Source organism: Rhinatrema bivittatum, chromosome 16 (assembly GCF_901001135.1).
Source record: "Rhinatrema bivittatum chromosome 16, aRhiBiv1.1, whole genome shotgun sequence".
Classification (NCBI taxonomy): Eukaryota; Metazoa; Chordata; class Amphibia; order Gymnophiona; family Rhinatrematidae; genus Rhinatrema; species Rhinatrema bivittatum.
In genome coordinates, this window is record NC_042630.1 from 70,090,509 (window position 1) to 70,105,572 (window position 15,064).

A 15,064-nucleotide genomic window follows, 5' to 3' on the forward strand; every position below is an offset into this window, starting at 1 on the left:
TTGAGGCAACACCTGTGAAAATTCCACCCAAGACACCGCTTGAGACCGTGTCGAGTGAGCCCTGAGGCCCCCAGGAATCGGTTTTCCCAGTGCACGAGGTATGCCGAACCCATGGTTCTTTCTAGCCAACGGACAATCGTTATGCGGGATGCCGCGGCCCCGCTCTGTGGACCCGAAAAGGAAAAGAAAGGAGCTGTTAACCGAAAGGAATTAGTGACCTCCCGGTAGCGTAGAAGGGAACTCCGCACAATAAGTCCCTTGACGTCCCCCGCTGGAGGATCAGAGGAGCTCCCGTCCGCAAAGCGAGCAGCCCCACTGACGGATTCCGATGAAAAGAGGAAACGACCGGAAGGAGAAAGGTAGGGATCGGCCGCAAGAATACCCCCGAATCGGAAAGACACAAAACGGTTCTCTACAGGAGAGAGCCTGCAACTCAGAAAAGCGCCGCGCAGAGGCAAGCGTCATCAAGAATCCCGTCGTCAAAGAGATCCGTAAGAGTTGTGCGCTTCAAGGGTGCAAACGGTGCCGAGCACCAGGTGGAAAGAACCGAATTAAGGGTCCAGGACGTGCAGGGGAAACGCAATGGGGGGACGGAGATGCTTAGCCCCCCAGAGAAAACGGGAAACATCCAGACCCGCAAGCCACCAAGCGCGGACCCGCCGGGAACTGCATGCCAATCCTTTGGCCAGACCAGCCTGGAGAAGCCAGAACATCAGATACTGAAGCGGCAGTGGAATCCACACCCCGCTGCAAGCACTTTACTGCAAAGACCACCCAGGCCCGGACGTACGTACGCCAAGGATGGAGACTGCTTCCTGGAACCTCAGCAGCATAGCCAACAGCGCGTCAGGATAACTTTCCCCGTTTAGCCGATTCCTCTCAAACGCCAGGCTGCGAGACAGAAGGGACCCGCATCCTCCTAACAGACGGGGCCCTGACGGAAGAGCCCCACGAATCCCTGGAGACGGAGGGAACGCATGGGAGCCGCCACCGAAGGTCCGCGAACCACGGACGGCGCGACCATGCCGGAGCCCCCATGATCACGTTGAACACGTTGAATGGGTGCAAATCTATGCGGCGCATAATCGTGCCGAACATTGGCCACGGAGGAAAGACGTACGGCCGGACATCCGGCCAGGGAAGCACCAAGGCGGCGACGCCTTCTGCTCGTCCTCCTCGACGCCAACTGAAGAATCGCGGAGCCTGCGTATTGTGGCCTGTGGCCAACCAGCCCACGTGGCCAGTGGCCCTCCAGTCCATGTGGGGAATACCCCACGTCTTGCAAATGAGGCGAAAAACTTCGACCGCCAGCTCCCATGCCGACGGCAGAAAAATCAGCCTGGACGTTGTCGACCCCGACGATGTGAGAGGCTGCAATGTATGTGAAGCTGCAATGGACGTGAAAGGCTGCAATGGTGTCGAGATTTTGCTCCGACCAAGCCATCAAGATTCGCGCCTTGTCTGCCACCTGTGGACTTCTCGTCCCTCCTTGGCGAGTGATGTAGGCCACTGCGGTTGCGTCGTCCGACAAAAACACAGACTGACCGTCCCCTCAGCAGAGGTAGGAACGATTGCAGCGCCAGACGGACCGCTCTGGTCTCCAGTCGTTTGGTAGCCCCTCGGGCTTGAGACGCTGACCGTAGGCCTTGAACCGACGTCCCTAGTCAGACTGCTCCCCATCCGAAGAGACTGGCATCCGTGGGCACCACCGTCCGGTTGGGCACTAAGAGAGACCCTGGAGAGGTCAAATGACTGGAAGCGAGCCACCAGGACCGACCGGATCTCACCCGGCCGACGAGTGGAAGTGGACGGTAGAATGCTTCCGAAACCGGCTGCCAGCGGGATGGTAAGGACGCCCGCAATGGCCGTAGATGAGCAAACGCCCAGTGGACCAACACGAGAGTGGAGGCCATAGTACCCAGGACCATGAAGTAATCGCCGACCGCGGTAGCCGGAGCGACAGCAAGCGCTTCACGTGAGCCAGTAGTTAGCACCTTCATTCCTGCGATAGGAACACCCTGGCCCGTTTCGTCGAACACGGCTTGAAGGCATTCCAGGGTCTGCGTGGATACCGGCGCGGGTACCAATGGACTTCTTGTTGAACTCGACTAGCCGGCCGAAAGACTGCAAGAGTTGTAGGCCCCTGGCCACTGACAGCCGACACTGATCCTTGTACTTCGCCCGAATCAACCAATCGCCCAGGTAAGGATGAACCAGAAAACCCTCCCGGCGAAGTTGCGGCACCACCACGACCATCACCGTCGTGAAAGTACGAGGCGCCGTTGCGAGCCCCAACCAGGAGAGCCGTGAATTGATAATGCCGTCCTAGGAAGCAGAACCTTAGGCATCGTGGAAGAGACGGTGGAATGCCTACGTGAAAGTACGCCTCCGTGGAACCTAGTGAGGCCAGGAACCTTCCTGGACGCACCAAGGCGATCACCGACCGCAATAGTCTCCGTTGGGAAGTGAGGCACACGCAGGTATCTGTTCACCCCTTTTAGATCCAGGAGTGGTCTTGAAGTGCCGTCGTTCGTTGGAACAATGAAGCAAAAAGAGTGACATCCTTCGCCGTGCGGACTGATCGGAACGGGGAAAAAAAAAATGGCTCCCCAAAAGTTCCATGCGCCGGATGGTGATTAGCACTGCTGCCTTCGTTTCGGGAGCCTTGCACGACGAGAACAGTGTGCTGGGGAACGACCAAACTCTAATGCGTAACCGTGTGTCATCACGTTGCGGACCCACTGGTCCGATGGTATCCTGGCCCCCTTGCTGACGGGGCTCCACCCTGTCTACCGGAGCGTGTACCCCGAAAGGACTGCTGCCATTGAAGGTTACGGGAGGAAGCCAACCTATAAGAAGGACCGGTAGACCTTTGATGACGTGAATTCCTGGGCCCTCGGAACCGGGATCTGGCCGAACAGACGGAGCGCGCCCTGAATCTGTCCCCGGGCAGCTGCTTTGAACGAACCATCTGCAGCCAGGTTGCGCAGCCACAGCAGGCGACGCGCCGAAACAGCCGCCACCCCGGACCTAGCGGACGTACGCAGCAAATCGTGGAGAATATCTGCCCCATACGCTATTGCTGCCTCCAACCTATCTGCCTGTGATGCCTCTTCTGCATTCGCCTGAAGAATTTGGGCCCAGCGCAGACTCGCTCACATAGCGAAGTTGGTACAGAAAGTAGCCCGCACACCCAGGGCAGACACCTCAAAATCTTCTTGAGTTACACGTCCAGCTTCCTATCCTGTATATCTCGGAGAGCCGTGGCTCCCGTAACCGGAATGACCGACCTCCTCGTCACCGCAGAGACTGCGAAATCCACCTTCGGTAGGCGAAGGAGTGCCAGCACATCCTCCGGGAGCGGGTAAATCCTGTCCAAGGCCTTACTGACCTTCAATCTCAACTCCGGCGTATCCCATGCACTGAACAGAAATCTGTCGATGAAAATTGAAAAGAAAAGCCTACTGTCGGCCCCGAGAGACCTAAGAGCACCAGATCCATGATTGCCTCTTGGCGGATCCATGTTTGCCTCTCGACGGGCCCCCCCCCCCCAGCGGAGCCTCCATTGCCAGTTCCTGAAGAATTGCTGGAGTTAGCGGGCACAGTTCCTCACTGCGAAACTAGCCGTACCACCTGGGGCCATCCCCTTCCACGGCTAGTGCCCCTTTGACTGCGCTGGGCTGGGCGGGACCGTCCGCAGCCGCCTCCTCAGCCCCCATCAGGGACTCCTCTGGAGACTCTGAGTCAGCTGCCGATGAAGAATCCGTTCCAGACTCCTGAGGTACACCACGTGGCGGACGCTTCCACCGCGGGGGTCCCGAGAGCCCCCCGCAACATCCATAGTCTTCTAGCCTTCGGAACAGACCTGCGGGTGGCCCCCCCCGCGACGCCCATCCGGCAGCGCTAAGTACGCTAAGATTTGAAAAACCCCGCGCACCAGAAGCGCAAAATCAGATAAAAATCTGAAGAACCATCCGCGGGAGCCAACGGGGAACGAGGCCCCTCCGTGGGGCCCCCCCCCCCCCCGCCGGATCCCGCTGTGGGGAAAGCGCGGGGGGCTGGGCTGTATCCCCTGGTGTGAACCGAGCGATTTCGCGGCCGAAAATTAAAATGGCCGCCACGCGCTCACAGAGCTGGAAAAAAACAGCTTGGGGCCTAGCAGTCGAGCCCCCCCCGCGCGGCGGCGATCGCGCGGTTCTGGACTGGGCCCCCCGAGGCGCTCCGGACACTCCTTCTCTGCCCGTGCGACCGTAGCTGCAGAGGCCCTGCCACGAAAAACGTGTGCGAGCCGAGCCGCAGGCCCGGCAGGCCGCGAGTGGGCTGCCGGCGTACGCGACGAAAAAAAAAAAAAAAACAGGCGGGAAACGCGGCGAAAACGCCAACTAAATGAAGGATTCAAAATCGGCGACCTCCCTCCTGCTACCAGCGCCCCCCCCCTTAAAACGGAGCGAAGACGCGAGGAAAACGGAGAGCCGCACAACGAAAACAAAAACCCTTTTTTTTTTTTTTTCTTTAAACAAAGCTTACCGCTGTCCTTGGTTCTGGAGCCCTTTTCCTGCAGGGGTGAGTGAACCGGGCTCCCCGGTGTCACCCCTGACGCTGCCACTAGCTCAGCCGGGTCCTCAACCCTGGCAGCGGCCTCAACCGGGGGAGGGTAGTCCCCTCAGGACCTCTCAACCCCCCCGGGAGGCAGGGCACCCGTGACTAAAATTAACAACAAAACCCAATTTGCCAAGAATACCGTCGACAAAAACAATCAGGCCTAACAAAATAGCCCCAAAAAACCACCAAAATCAGATCAGGCAGGGCTGTGACTGGACCTGCACCATCTACTGGAGACAGAGTAAGACTGAGGGGCTGTGACTTGCACAGGGGCATATATGGCTCCGCCCACAAGTTTTAGTCTGTCTCCATCTACTGGTGCGGAGTCACAACCCAGGTGTCCTGGACTGATCCTGGTACGTACAGGGAATTAGATCATCCAGCTCATCATACTGAAAAATTCGTAGGACCCTTGGGTCATCCCCTTCCACCTGAGAAGTGAACGTGGGGTCATCCTCTGCATCCGGGAGCGGGTCCCCTGTCGGGGGGTTGCTGGGGCCACCCACTGGGGCCTGCGGGACCCGGGAGGGTCCTGGGTCTCCTGCGTGAGGTAACGCCCTATCCTGGGAAGAAGACCCCTCCAGGGACGATCCCAGACACGCCCGTTTGGGAGGAGGGAGTCCCCCAGGAGTCTCCAAGGGCTGAGACTTGCACTGTAAGAAAGCCCGGTGCATAAGAAGCACGAACTCGGGTGAAAACTCCAGAGGTCCCTGAGGAAAACGATACTGGTGCTCCCCTCCACGACCGCCAGGTTCCGGGCCAGGGAGTGGCGCAGAGCCAGAGGGCAATACCGGAGTCGGGCCTTCAGTATCTTCCTCCCCTTCTGAAAACAAAATGGCCGCCGTTCCCGTGCTCAGAGGGAACGGGGCCTGCCGCTTTCAAGACGCGCGGTCCTCACAGCGAGGACCCGTGGACTCGTCCTCCTGTCCTTCGGTGACTTCACCCTCAAAAATGCAGGAGTCACAGAGGCCCTCCCGTGAGAGCCGACCAGCCTGCCTGCCGCAGGCAGAACACTCAAGAGGAGCGTGGCATGGTCTGTTCGGCTTTTTTTTTTTTTTTTGAAAGGACTGACAGGAAAAAGAGCACGCGATTCGCACTGCAGAAACGACGCAGGCACACAGATCACCCCTCCCCCATCGACCCAGAGAGAGCGCCGAAGGACTAAACCTCCCGGCGTCCGACGGTCCCTGGAGAAGGATTCGCGAACCGTGGGTCGGTAGCGGCTGAAACTAATTTAAAATAACGGGGGAGGGAGGGGAAGTGACTAGCACCACTAGTATGCACCCCGGGTCCGGCCCGAATACTGCGAGTACAACAAGAAAGCCTGAGGAAAAAATTTCTTTTTTTTTTTTTTTAACACAAGAAAATTCCCCAACACTCCCCCAATACCCAAAGAAGGGTGCCCTGAAAAAACGGAGGGGGGGGAGGGGGGGAAATGAAAGAAATGACGTACAGACCTGGCTGCAAGCACCTCATGACTCAAAAGGCAGAAACCTGCTGAGTCACCTCAGAAAACTAAATTGTTTCAAAATTATACCTTTTACTTATTTACTTGATCCCTTTATGAGAAAAAAGCAAAAGAAAACAGAAAACTAGAAAACCTAATCTCCTGCACTGGGGACCGCAGAGTCCCCTGCTCACATCTGCTGGAGTCAGAAGAATACTGAAGATTGAGGAAAGGGGAGGGGCTTATATAGTGCCCCCTCTCGAGTTTTTATTCTGACTCCATCTGCTGGACGGGGAACATAACCCACCGTTTGGACTGATCCTGGTACGTACAGGGAACAAGGATATAGCTGCACTGGAGAAAGTGCAGAGAAGGGCGAACAAAATGATATGGGGCATGGAACAGCTGCCCTATGAAAAAAGGCTAAAAAAGTTAGGGCTGTTCAGTTTGGAGAAGAGACGACTGAGGGGGGATATGATAAAAGTGTACAAAATCATGAAAGGACTTGAACAAGTTAATATAAATTGGTTATTTCTTCTGTCAGATAACAGAAGGACCAGGGGGCACTATATGAAGTTAGCAAGTAGCTCATGTAAAAGAAATTGAAGAAAATTCTTTTTCACTCAGCATATAGTTAAACTCTGGAATTCATTGCCAGGGGAGATGGTTTCAACAGTTAGTGTTACTGGGTTTAAAAAAGGTTTGGATAAGTTCCTAGAGGTTAAATCCATAAACTGCTATTATGGTAATTAATAAGCAATAGTAGATTGTGATCTATCTTAATGTTGGAAACAGGATACTGGGCTTGATGGACCCTTGGTCTGAGCCAGTATGGCATTTCTTGTGTTACATAAGAACATAAGAAAATGCTGGGTCAGACCAAGGGTCCATCAAGCCCAGCATCCTGTTTCCAACAGAGGCCAAACCAGGCCACAAGAACCTGGCAATTACCCAAACACTAAGAAGATCCCATGCTACTGATGCAATTAATAGCAGTGGCTATTCCCGAAGTAAATTTGATTACTAGCCGTTAATGGACTTCTCCTCCAAGAATTTATCCAAACCTTTTTTGAATCCAGCTACACTAACTGCACTATCCACATCCTCTGGCAACAAATTCCAGAGCTTTATTGTGCGCTGAGTGAAAAAGAATTTTCTCCGATTAGTCTTAAATGTGCTACTTGCTAACTTCATGGAATGCCCCCTAGTCCTTCTATTATTCGAAAGTGTAAATAACCGATTTACATCTACTCGTTCAAGACCTCTCATGATCTTAAAGACCTCTATCATATCCCCCCTCAGCCGTCTATTCTCCAAGCTGAACAGCCCTAACCTCTTCAGCCTTTCCTCATAGGGGAGCTGTTCCATCCCCTTTATCATTTTGGTTGCCCTTCTCTGTACCTTCTCCATCGCAACTATATCTTTTTTTAGATGCGGCGACCAGAATTGTACACAGTATTCCAGGTACGATCTCACCATGGAGCGATACAGAGGCATTAGGACATTTTCCGTTTTATTCACCATTCCCTTTCTAATAATTCCCAACATTCTGTTTGCTTTGTTGACTGCTGCAGCACACTGAGCCGATGATTTTAAAGTATTATCCACTATGATGCCTAGATCTTTTTCCAGGGTGTTCTTATGATGTGATTGGAACCTGTCTTTGCAAATGTCTCAAGGTCTGAAGCATGGCAGTACATACCTGGTCATACACTGTGGCATTTGCTACAGCAGTGCCATTCCATGTCTGGTGGAAAAAAGAGTCACAGATGGGGTCCATGATATTAATGTTGGGTTCTGCATCAGCCTGGAGAAGCAGCCTGCAAAAACCAGAGAGCTATGAGAAGCTGATCTTACAAGAGCATTCATAACCCACAGGATATACCCACAACACCTGAAACAGTCCAGGCGCAGGCTGTGAGCGAATCTCCCAGCCTGGTATGGCTGTCCATCCATCACTGATGTCAGGGTCTCCATGTCCTCTACTAGCACGGCAAGCTCACTGTCCCGTTTTCCCAGCATACTCCGGTCATTGATGTTTGCAGAACCTGAAGTGAGAAAGAAACAGGGACAGGGACAAGGACAAGGGTGAAGGAGAGCGAGAAAAAAGGTGCTGTCACTGGCCCCAGGGCATGGTCACAAGCAAGACTTCTCCCAATCCCAACAGTGCCATGGGCAAGATTCCCATGATTACAGCAAGACTCCTGTGAGACAGTCCCAATCCGTGTGATGCCACAAGCAAGACCCTCATGTTCCTCACAGCATAAGCGGCATTCTTATACCAGTCGTACTTTCCCATCCTAACGCTTCCATGAGCAAGCCTGCACTGATCCCCAGGGATTAGCAAGATTCCTTCAATCCTGACAATGTGTGTGAGACTCACTGGTACGAGCTTCCCGCTTCCCCCGATTCTCCCTCAGACCTCACAGCATGTGCGAGACTCACCGATGATGACTTTCCTGTCATCCACAATCAGCATCTTGCTGTGGATATAGACAAGCTCCGAGATGAGGGATCCATCTGGCAGGTGCCCGTGTGTGCGCAATCCACAGAAAGAGATGTAATTCTTCCACTCGTCGCCAACTGCAGATAAATGGCAGACTGGCATGTTCAGAACTAAACATCAAAGCTTGGAGATTACAGATGAAGGTCCATTTGAACCCAGAAATCAGAGTTCAGAGATTAGAACCTCAGCTTCTGCAGCAGAGCCAGAGATTAATAGGAGAGCCCAGAGATGGAAGTTACATAGGAACATAGTAATAATGGCAGAAAAGGACCAGATGGCCCATCCAGTCTGCCCATCTGCTGCTCTGTGCAGGATACCTCCATGTTTCTCTCAAGGATAGCTTGTCATGCTATTAGCATGACAAACATGGCATGAGCATGGAGTTAGAATGGAGTAAAATGGTATAAGCATGGAATAACAGAAGGAGTAAAGTTAGACTAAGCATGTTAGGCAGATTCTTTTACTGTTGCACACATCAGGGGTCCTCAAATCTGGCCCACAAAGCACATTGTTCCTTGCCTGTCGCTGGATCAGCCCATGGAACAAAGTTTACATTTTTTTGTCTACGTGTGACAGAATGCGGCAGCACCTGCTATCGTGAGGAAGACGACCAACTCTTAGGTAAGCTGGGCACAGTTGAAGCAAGGTGGGGCAAACAAGGCAGCTGCCGAGAACACACAGATGCTACTACTGGTACCAGGCCCCATCCAAAACAGTGCACTTCACATGGCGCACAGAGAGGAGATGGCACGTCAATTCCGTCTCTCCATCCTGCCACAGGACAGCTTGCCATGTAGATCAATCTGGATCCTCTAGCCCTCCCCAGGAGATCATGTTCATTGGTTGATCTGCCCCACTTTCCCCTGCAGAGATCAAGACACGCAGGCCAATGAGGATTCTCCCCTTTCTCTTCCCATAAGCTTGATACAGGCCCCCTTTCCTCCACTTCTGGAGAAGTCTGCACGCTCTATGAGCTGATTCTATCCCCGTCATCCAAGAGGAGAGTTGGCTTGAGGAGAATTGGTGACCGTGGTTGTGAAGAGGACTGCTTATGCCCAGCATTAATGGCTTGGGAGAGGAGAAGGAGGAGCAAGGTAAGGTTAACTTCTTCCTCTGGGTTAGTGTGGCTTGCTAACCCTCTGTGGATTGGAGGGGCTCTAGTGATGGAACTCTGGGGATCTGGGAGGGCCTCGAGGACCACTGAGAGCTCGTATGGGGAGTGTAGATAGAGAACATTCAGGGGAGAAGGGGAGTGGAGAGAGCCTGAGACTTATTCCCTGATGAGGGAAGGGGGTTCAAGGACTATAGTGGGAGAGAAGAACAGGTAGCGAGAATGGAAGTACCCTAGGGGTTGAGCTTAGGCAGTGGGCAGAAGGGGCTTGTGGGGGGGGAGAGAGAGAGATCAAGGGTGAAATTAGCAGAAAGGAGGGGTATAGATGGGAGTGACTCTCAGTAAGCAGAGTAAGCAAGTTTTACTCTGCCTATGTCTGTCAAAGTTGAGTGGAGGAGTAGCTTAGTGGTTAGAGCAGTGGGCAGGAAAGCCAGGGATCGAGTCCCACTGCCTCTCCTTGTGACCTTAGGCAAGTCATTTTACCCTCCATTGCCTCAGGTAGAAACTTTGATTGTGAGCCCTCTATGGACAGGGAAATAACCCACGGTACCTGAACGTAATCCACTTTGAAGTGTCTCAAAGGCGGAATATATATAAATATAAAAAAACTTCAAAGTAAGTTCCAGGAGGGCCTGACTATGACTTTGGAGAGCATCACCTCCCATGGATATATAACCTAAGAGCAACTGAGGCTACAAAGAATGGGAGAGCTAGTTAGGAATGGAGAACTGGTGTGGGGGCCTGGAAGGCAAGAGATTGAGAACTGGGGAAGGGCACTACTGCTGGTCCTGGGCACTAAAATACTGACATGGCAAAGGAGGGGGAGAGGAGAAGGGAGGGCAGAGGGAGGCAAATGAGGAAGAAGAGAGAAAAGAGATGACGCAAGACTGTATGGGAGGGGAGAGAGACTGTGAACTGCAGAGAGTGCCTCACACAACCTCCAACCCCCATCTCCCACTCACCCCAGAGAAAGGGTAGGAGGCAGGGTTGACAATGTCTTAAAATCATTGAAAGGGCCTGCATGAATGGTAAAACAGAGACTTACTTGCAGCTTTCAAACGAGACAGAATAGAGCAATCCCCACGGCAGATGGTCCTGAAACAACAAAATGTCACATGATGCTCAAGTGGAAATGGGAGAAATGGGTGCTAGCACCCCCCCCCACACACACACACTCTGCTTTTCAGCCCAGGGTGTAATGCAACAGGCAGTATGGGGGAGATGCAGGAACTGCTGAGAGGAGAGAGAGGGGGCAGGAGGGAAAAAACAGGGGCAATAAGCAGTTAGATGGGAGGTGCAAAGAGGAAAAAAGAGCAGGCAAGTATATTAGACATATATAGTACATGTCAGATGGGTGGTAATCACCTGTACGTGAAGTGCAAAATAGCCTGGATTGCATTTCCTCCACCCATGGAAATATTTCCCTCAAAGCCTGGCAGGAGTGGGATCACCACAAACACCCGAAAAGTCTTACCCTCTCTGTCAAATGAAGAGTGAAACAGGGTTAGCAGGTCTGCATCCACACTTTGCTCCATAAGAACATAAGAACATGCCATACTGGGTCAGACCAAGGGTCCATTAAGCCCAACATCCTGTTTCCAACAGTGGCCAATCCAAGTCACAAGTACCTGGCAAGTACTCAAACATTAGAGAGATCACAAGCTGCTATTGCGTATTAATTACCATCATAGCAGTTTATGGATTTATCTTCTAGGAACTTATCCAAACCTTTTTTAAACCCAATTACACTAACTGCTGTAACCACATCCTCTGGCAATGAATTCCAGAATTTAACTATGTGCTGAGTTAAAAAGAATTTTCTTCGATTTGTTTTAAATGAGCTACTTGTAATTTCATGGAGTGCCCCCTGGTCCTTCTTTTATCTGAGAAATTAAATAACTGATTTACATTAACTTGTTCAAGTCCTTTCATGATTTTGTAGACTTCTATCTCTTCTCCAAACTGAACAGCCCTAACTTCTTTAGCCTTTCCTCATAGGGCAGCCATTCCATGCCCCTTATCATTTTGGTCGCCCTTCTCTGCACTTTCTCCAGTGCAGCTATATCCTTTTTGAGATGCAGTGACCAGAATTGCACACAGTATTCAAAATGTGGTCTCCCATGGAGCGATACAGAGGCATTATGACATCCTCTGTTTTATTTTCCATTCCCTTCTTAATAATTCCTAATATTCTGTTTGCTTTTTTGATTACCACAGCGCACTGGGCCGACGATTTCAATGTATTATCTACTATGATGCCTGGATCTCTTTCCTGGGTGGTAACTCCCCTGCATCCACACCATAGCCTGCAAGTCCCATTCCCAATTCTTCCTGTACCTGTCCTCCCATTTCTAACTCCATCATCCTGTGGATCCTAATCATTCCTCTGCCCATACCTGCTCCTCCATCATGAATCTTACCTCCAGTTCCCTACCCCTACTCTTTCACACAGATTCCCTGCCCCTGCTCTCTCACGCTGAAAGTCCTAGCCTTAGCAGTGCCCTTACCTGTGTGCTCGAAGGACCCTATCCACAATGGTGTCTCCAATTCTGTTATGCACAGTTCTCCCATCTGCACAACTGATGAAAAACTGGTTCTGAAAGCAAAAAAAAGTTACCCATGAGACAGCTCCGAAACCCTCAGCACATGGAGGCTCAGGTAGGATGGTCTTCTCCTGTCCCAGTTCCTTTCAAAAGGTTTCCATGGAATTCTCAGGAAGCACTTGGTTTAGAAATCACTGAATGACTCCCAGTCAGTCAAGCAAATTACTATGTGAAGGGACACCGAAGTACAAAGTTACATATAGAGAGAAAAAGGAAAATTGTTTCTTACCTGCTAATTTTCGTTTCTGAAGTACCACAGATCAGTCCGGCAAGTGGGTTTATAAGAACATAAGAACATAAGAAATTGCCATGCTGGGACAGACCAAGGGTCCATCAAGCCCAGCATCCTGTTTCCAACAGAGGCCAAAAACCAGGCCACAAGAACCTGGCAATTACCCAAACACTAAGAAGAACCCATGCTACTGATGCAATTAATAGCAGTGGCTATTCCCTAAGTATAATTGATTAATAGCCATTAATGGACTTCTCCTCCAAGAACTTATCCATCCAACTTATGCATCCCTACCAGCAGATGGAGGCAGAGAACAAAACTTTGAGGCACTGCTATATAACCGAGAGTGCCACTTGCAATCCCTCAGCATTGACCTATACCCAAGCCAAGATGTATACCTTAACAAACTCCAATAAATATTGGGTGAACAGAGACAAAGTTGGAACCTCTGAAAACTAGGCCCCCTTAACTTAACACAAAGCACATAGAAGAGAGACCAAAATGATAAAAGGGGTGGAACAGCTTTCTTATGAGGAAAGACTAAAGAGATTAGGGCCTTTCAGCTTGGAGAAGAGATGACTGAGGGGGGATATGATAGAGGTCTTTAAAATCATGAGAGGTCTAGAACAGGAAGATGTGAATCATTTATTTACTCTTTCGGATAATAGAAGGATTAGGGGCACTCCTTGAAGATAGCAAGTAGCACTTTAAAACTAATCGGAGAAAATTCTTTTTCACTCAACACACAATTAAGCTCTGGAATTTGTTGCCAGAGGATATGGTTAGTGCAGTTAGTGTAGCTGAGTTTAAAAAAGGTTTGGATAAGTTCTTGGAGGAGAAGTCCATTAACTGCTGTTAATCAAGTTGACTTAGGGAACAGCCACTGATATTACTAGCATCAGTAGCATGGGATCTGCTTAGTGTTTGGGTACTTGCCAGGTACTTGTAGCCTGGATGGGCAACTGTTGGAAACAGGAAGCCAGGCTTGATGGACCCTTGGTCTGACCCAGTATGGCAATTTCTTATGTTCTTACCAAACTATGTATACTTCTCATTAATCAGACAATATCACATACCAGCTCAACAACATCCAGAAGCGAGGAAGCCTTTCGAAAGATGGGGACTGGTCTTTGGACTGATCTGGGGTACTTCAGGAATAAAAATTAGCAGGTAAGAATCAATTTTCCTTTCCTGTTCGTATCCCAGATCAGTCCAGACAATTGGGATGTACTCAAGCCCCTCTACTCTGGGCGGGAACTCGAAAGGCCCACGCACAACACACTTTTCCCAAAAGACGCCTCCTCCAGCGCCTGCACATCCAAGCAGTAAAGTCTGGAAAAAGCCATGATGCCGCCTGACAAATTTCCTTCCGAGATAACAATTGACACTCCATCCACGAGTTTGCCTGCGCCCTAGTGGAATGCGCTCTCAACCCCTTCGGCAACAACCGGCCCTTGCAGATATAAGCCAGAACTATTGTCTCTTTTAACCATCATGAAATAGTGCCCTTGGCAGCTTTATTTCCCCTCTTTGCTCCACTGAACAGAACAAACAGATGATCAGATCTCCAAAAGGCATTTGTCATCTTAAGATATCGCAAAAGAATTTGTTGTGCATCCAATAAGTGAAGCTCCCTCGTCATAGGAGCATCTGCTGACAAATTTGAAAAGGCTGGTAGCTCAAAAAGGAACCATAAGCAAAGAAACCCCATCCTCCAAAAAACGCAAGAAAAGGTCCCTACATGACAATGCTTGCAGCTCAGAAATCCTTCTAGCTGAACAGACAGCCACCAGGAAAACAGCTTTCAAGGTTAAATCCTTTAAAGAAGCCCTTCTAACCGGTTCAAAGGGAGGACCACACACCACCCGAAGAACTAAATTCAGATTCCATACTGAACAAATCTTCCAGACCAGAGGCGCAGATGTTTTGTCCTCTTGATAAAACGAACCACATCTGGATGAAACGCCAATAGTCTTCCCTGAATCCTACCTCGAAGGGACCCTAAAGCTGCCACCTGGAGCCAAACAGAATTATAGGCCAAACCCTTAGCCAAGCCGCTTTGCAAAAAGCCCAGAATCTGCAGAGCATCCACCCTCAAAGGCTGCACCTTGTTCTGTAAACACCTCGATTCAAACTCTCTCCACACTCGGACATAAGCCAATGACATGGAAAGCTTCCCTGCCTGAAACAAAGTCACAATTACAGGCTCTGAATAATCCTTCAAGTGGAGCTGCCGCCTCTCAAAAGCCAAGCCGCTAGACAAAAGCGATCCTCCTGGTCTGAAAATATGGGTCTCTGCCGTAACAACTCTGACAGATGGGCCAAGCGAACGGGACTATCCACCATTAGATGAAGAAGGTCCACAAACCATGGCCAGCGCAGCCATTCGGATGCAACCAGAATCACCCTGCCCGGATGAAGCTTGTTGTGCTACAGCACACGACCTATGAGAGGTCACGGTGGAAAACATACAACAGCAGATGTGTTGGCCATGGCTAAACAAGAGTGTCGATGCTCTCCGATCCAAATTCCCTTCTGCTACTGAAAAATTGAGCCATCTTTG

The 15,064-nt window shown here is 50.8% G+C and overlaps 1 protein-coding gene across 3 annotated transcripts in view; it reads right to left on the reverse strand.

The window, feature by feature from the left end:
* The window catches only part of PLD2 (phospholipase D2), a 444,278-nt gene that overhangs the window by 46,219 nt on the left and 382,995 nt on the right, over positions 1 to 15,064 (reverse strand). For all 3 annotated transcript variants that reach the window (XM_029581771.1, XM_029581768.1, XM_029581769.1), the window contains exons 19-24: positions 12,174 to 12,262; positions 11,032 to 11,145; positions 10,712 to 10,761; positions 8,495 to 8,632; positions 7,944 to 8,097; positions 7,752 to 7,869 (exon numbers count right to left, since the gene is read on the reverse strand). In XM_029581771.1, coding sequence (XP_029437631.1) covers positions 7,752 to 7,869; positions 7,944 to 8,097; positions 8,495 to 8,632; positions 10,712 to 10,761; positions 11,032 to 11,145; positions 12,174 to 12,262 — 663 coding nt within the window. The remainder of the gene's footprint in view (positions 1 to 7,751; positions 7,870 to 7,943; positions 8,098 to 8,494; positions 8,633 to 10,711; positions 10,762 to 11,031; positions 11,146 to 12,173; positions 12,263 to 15,064) is intronic.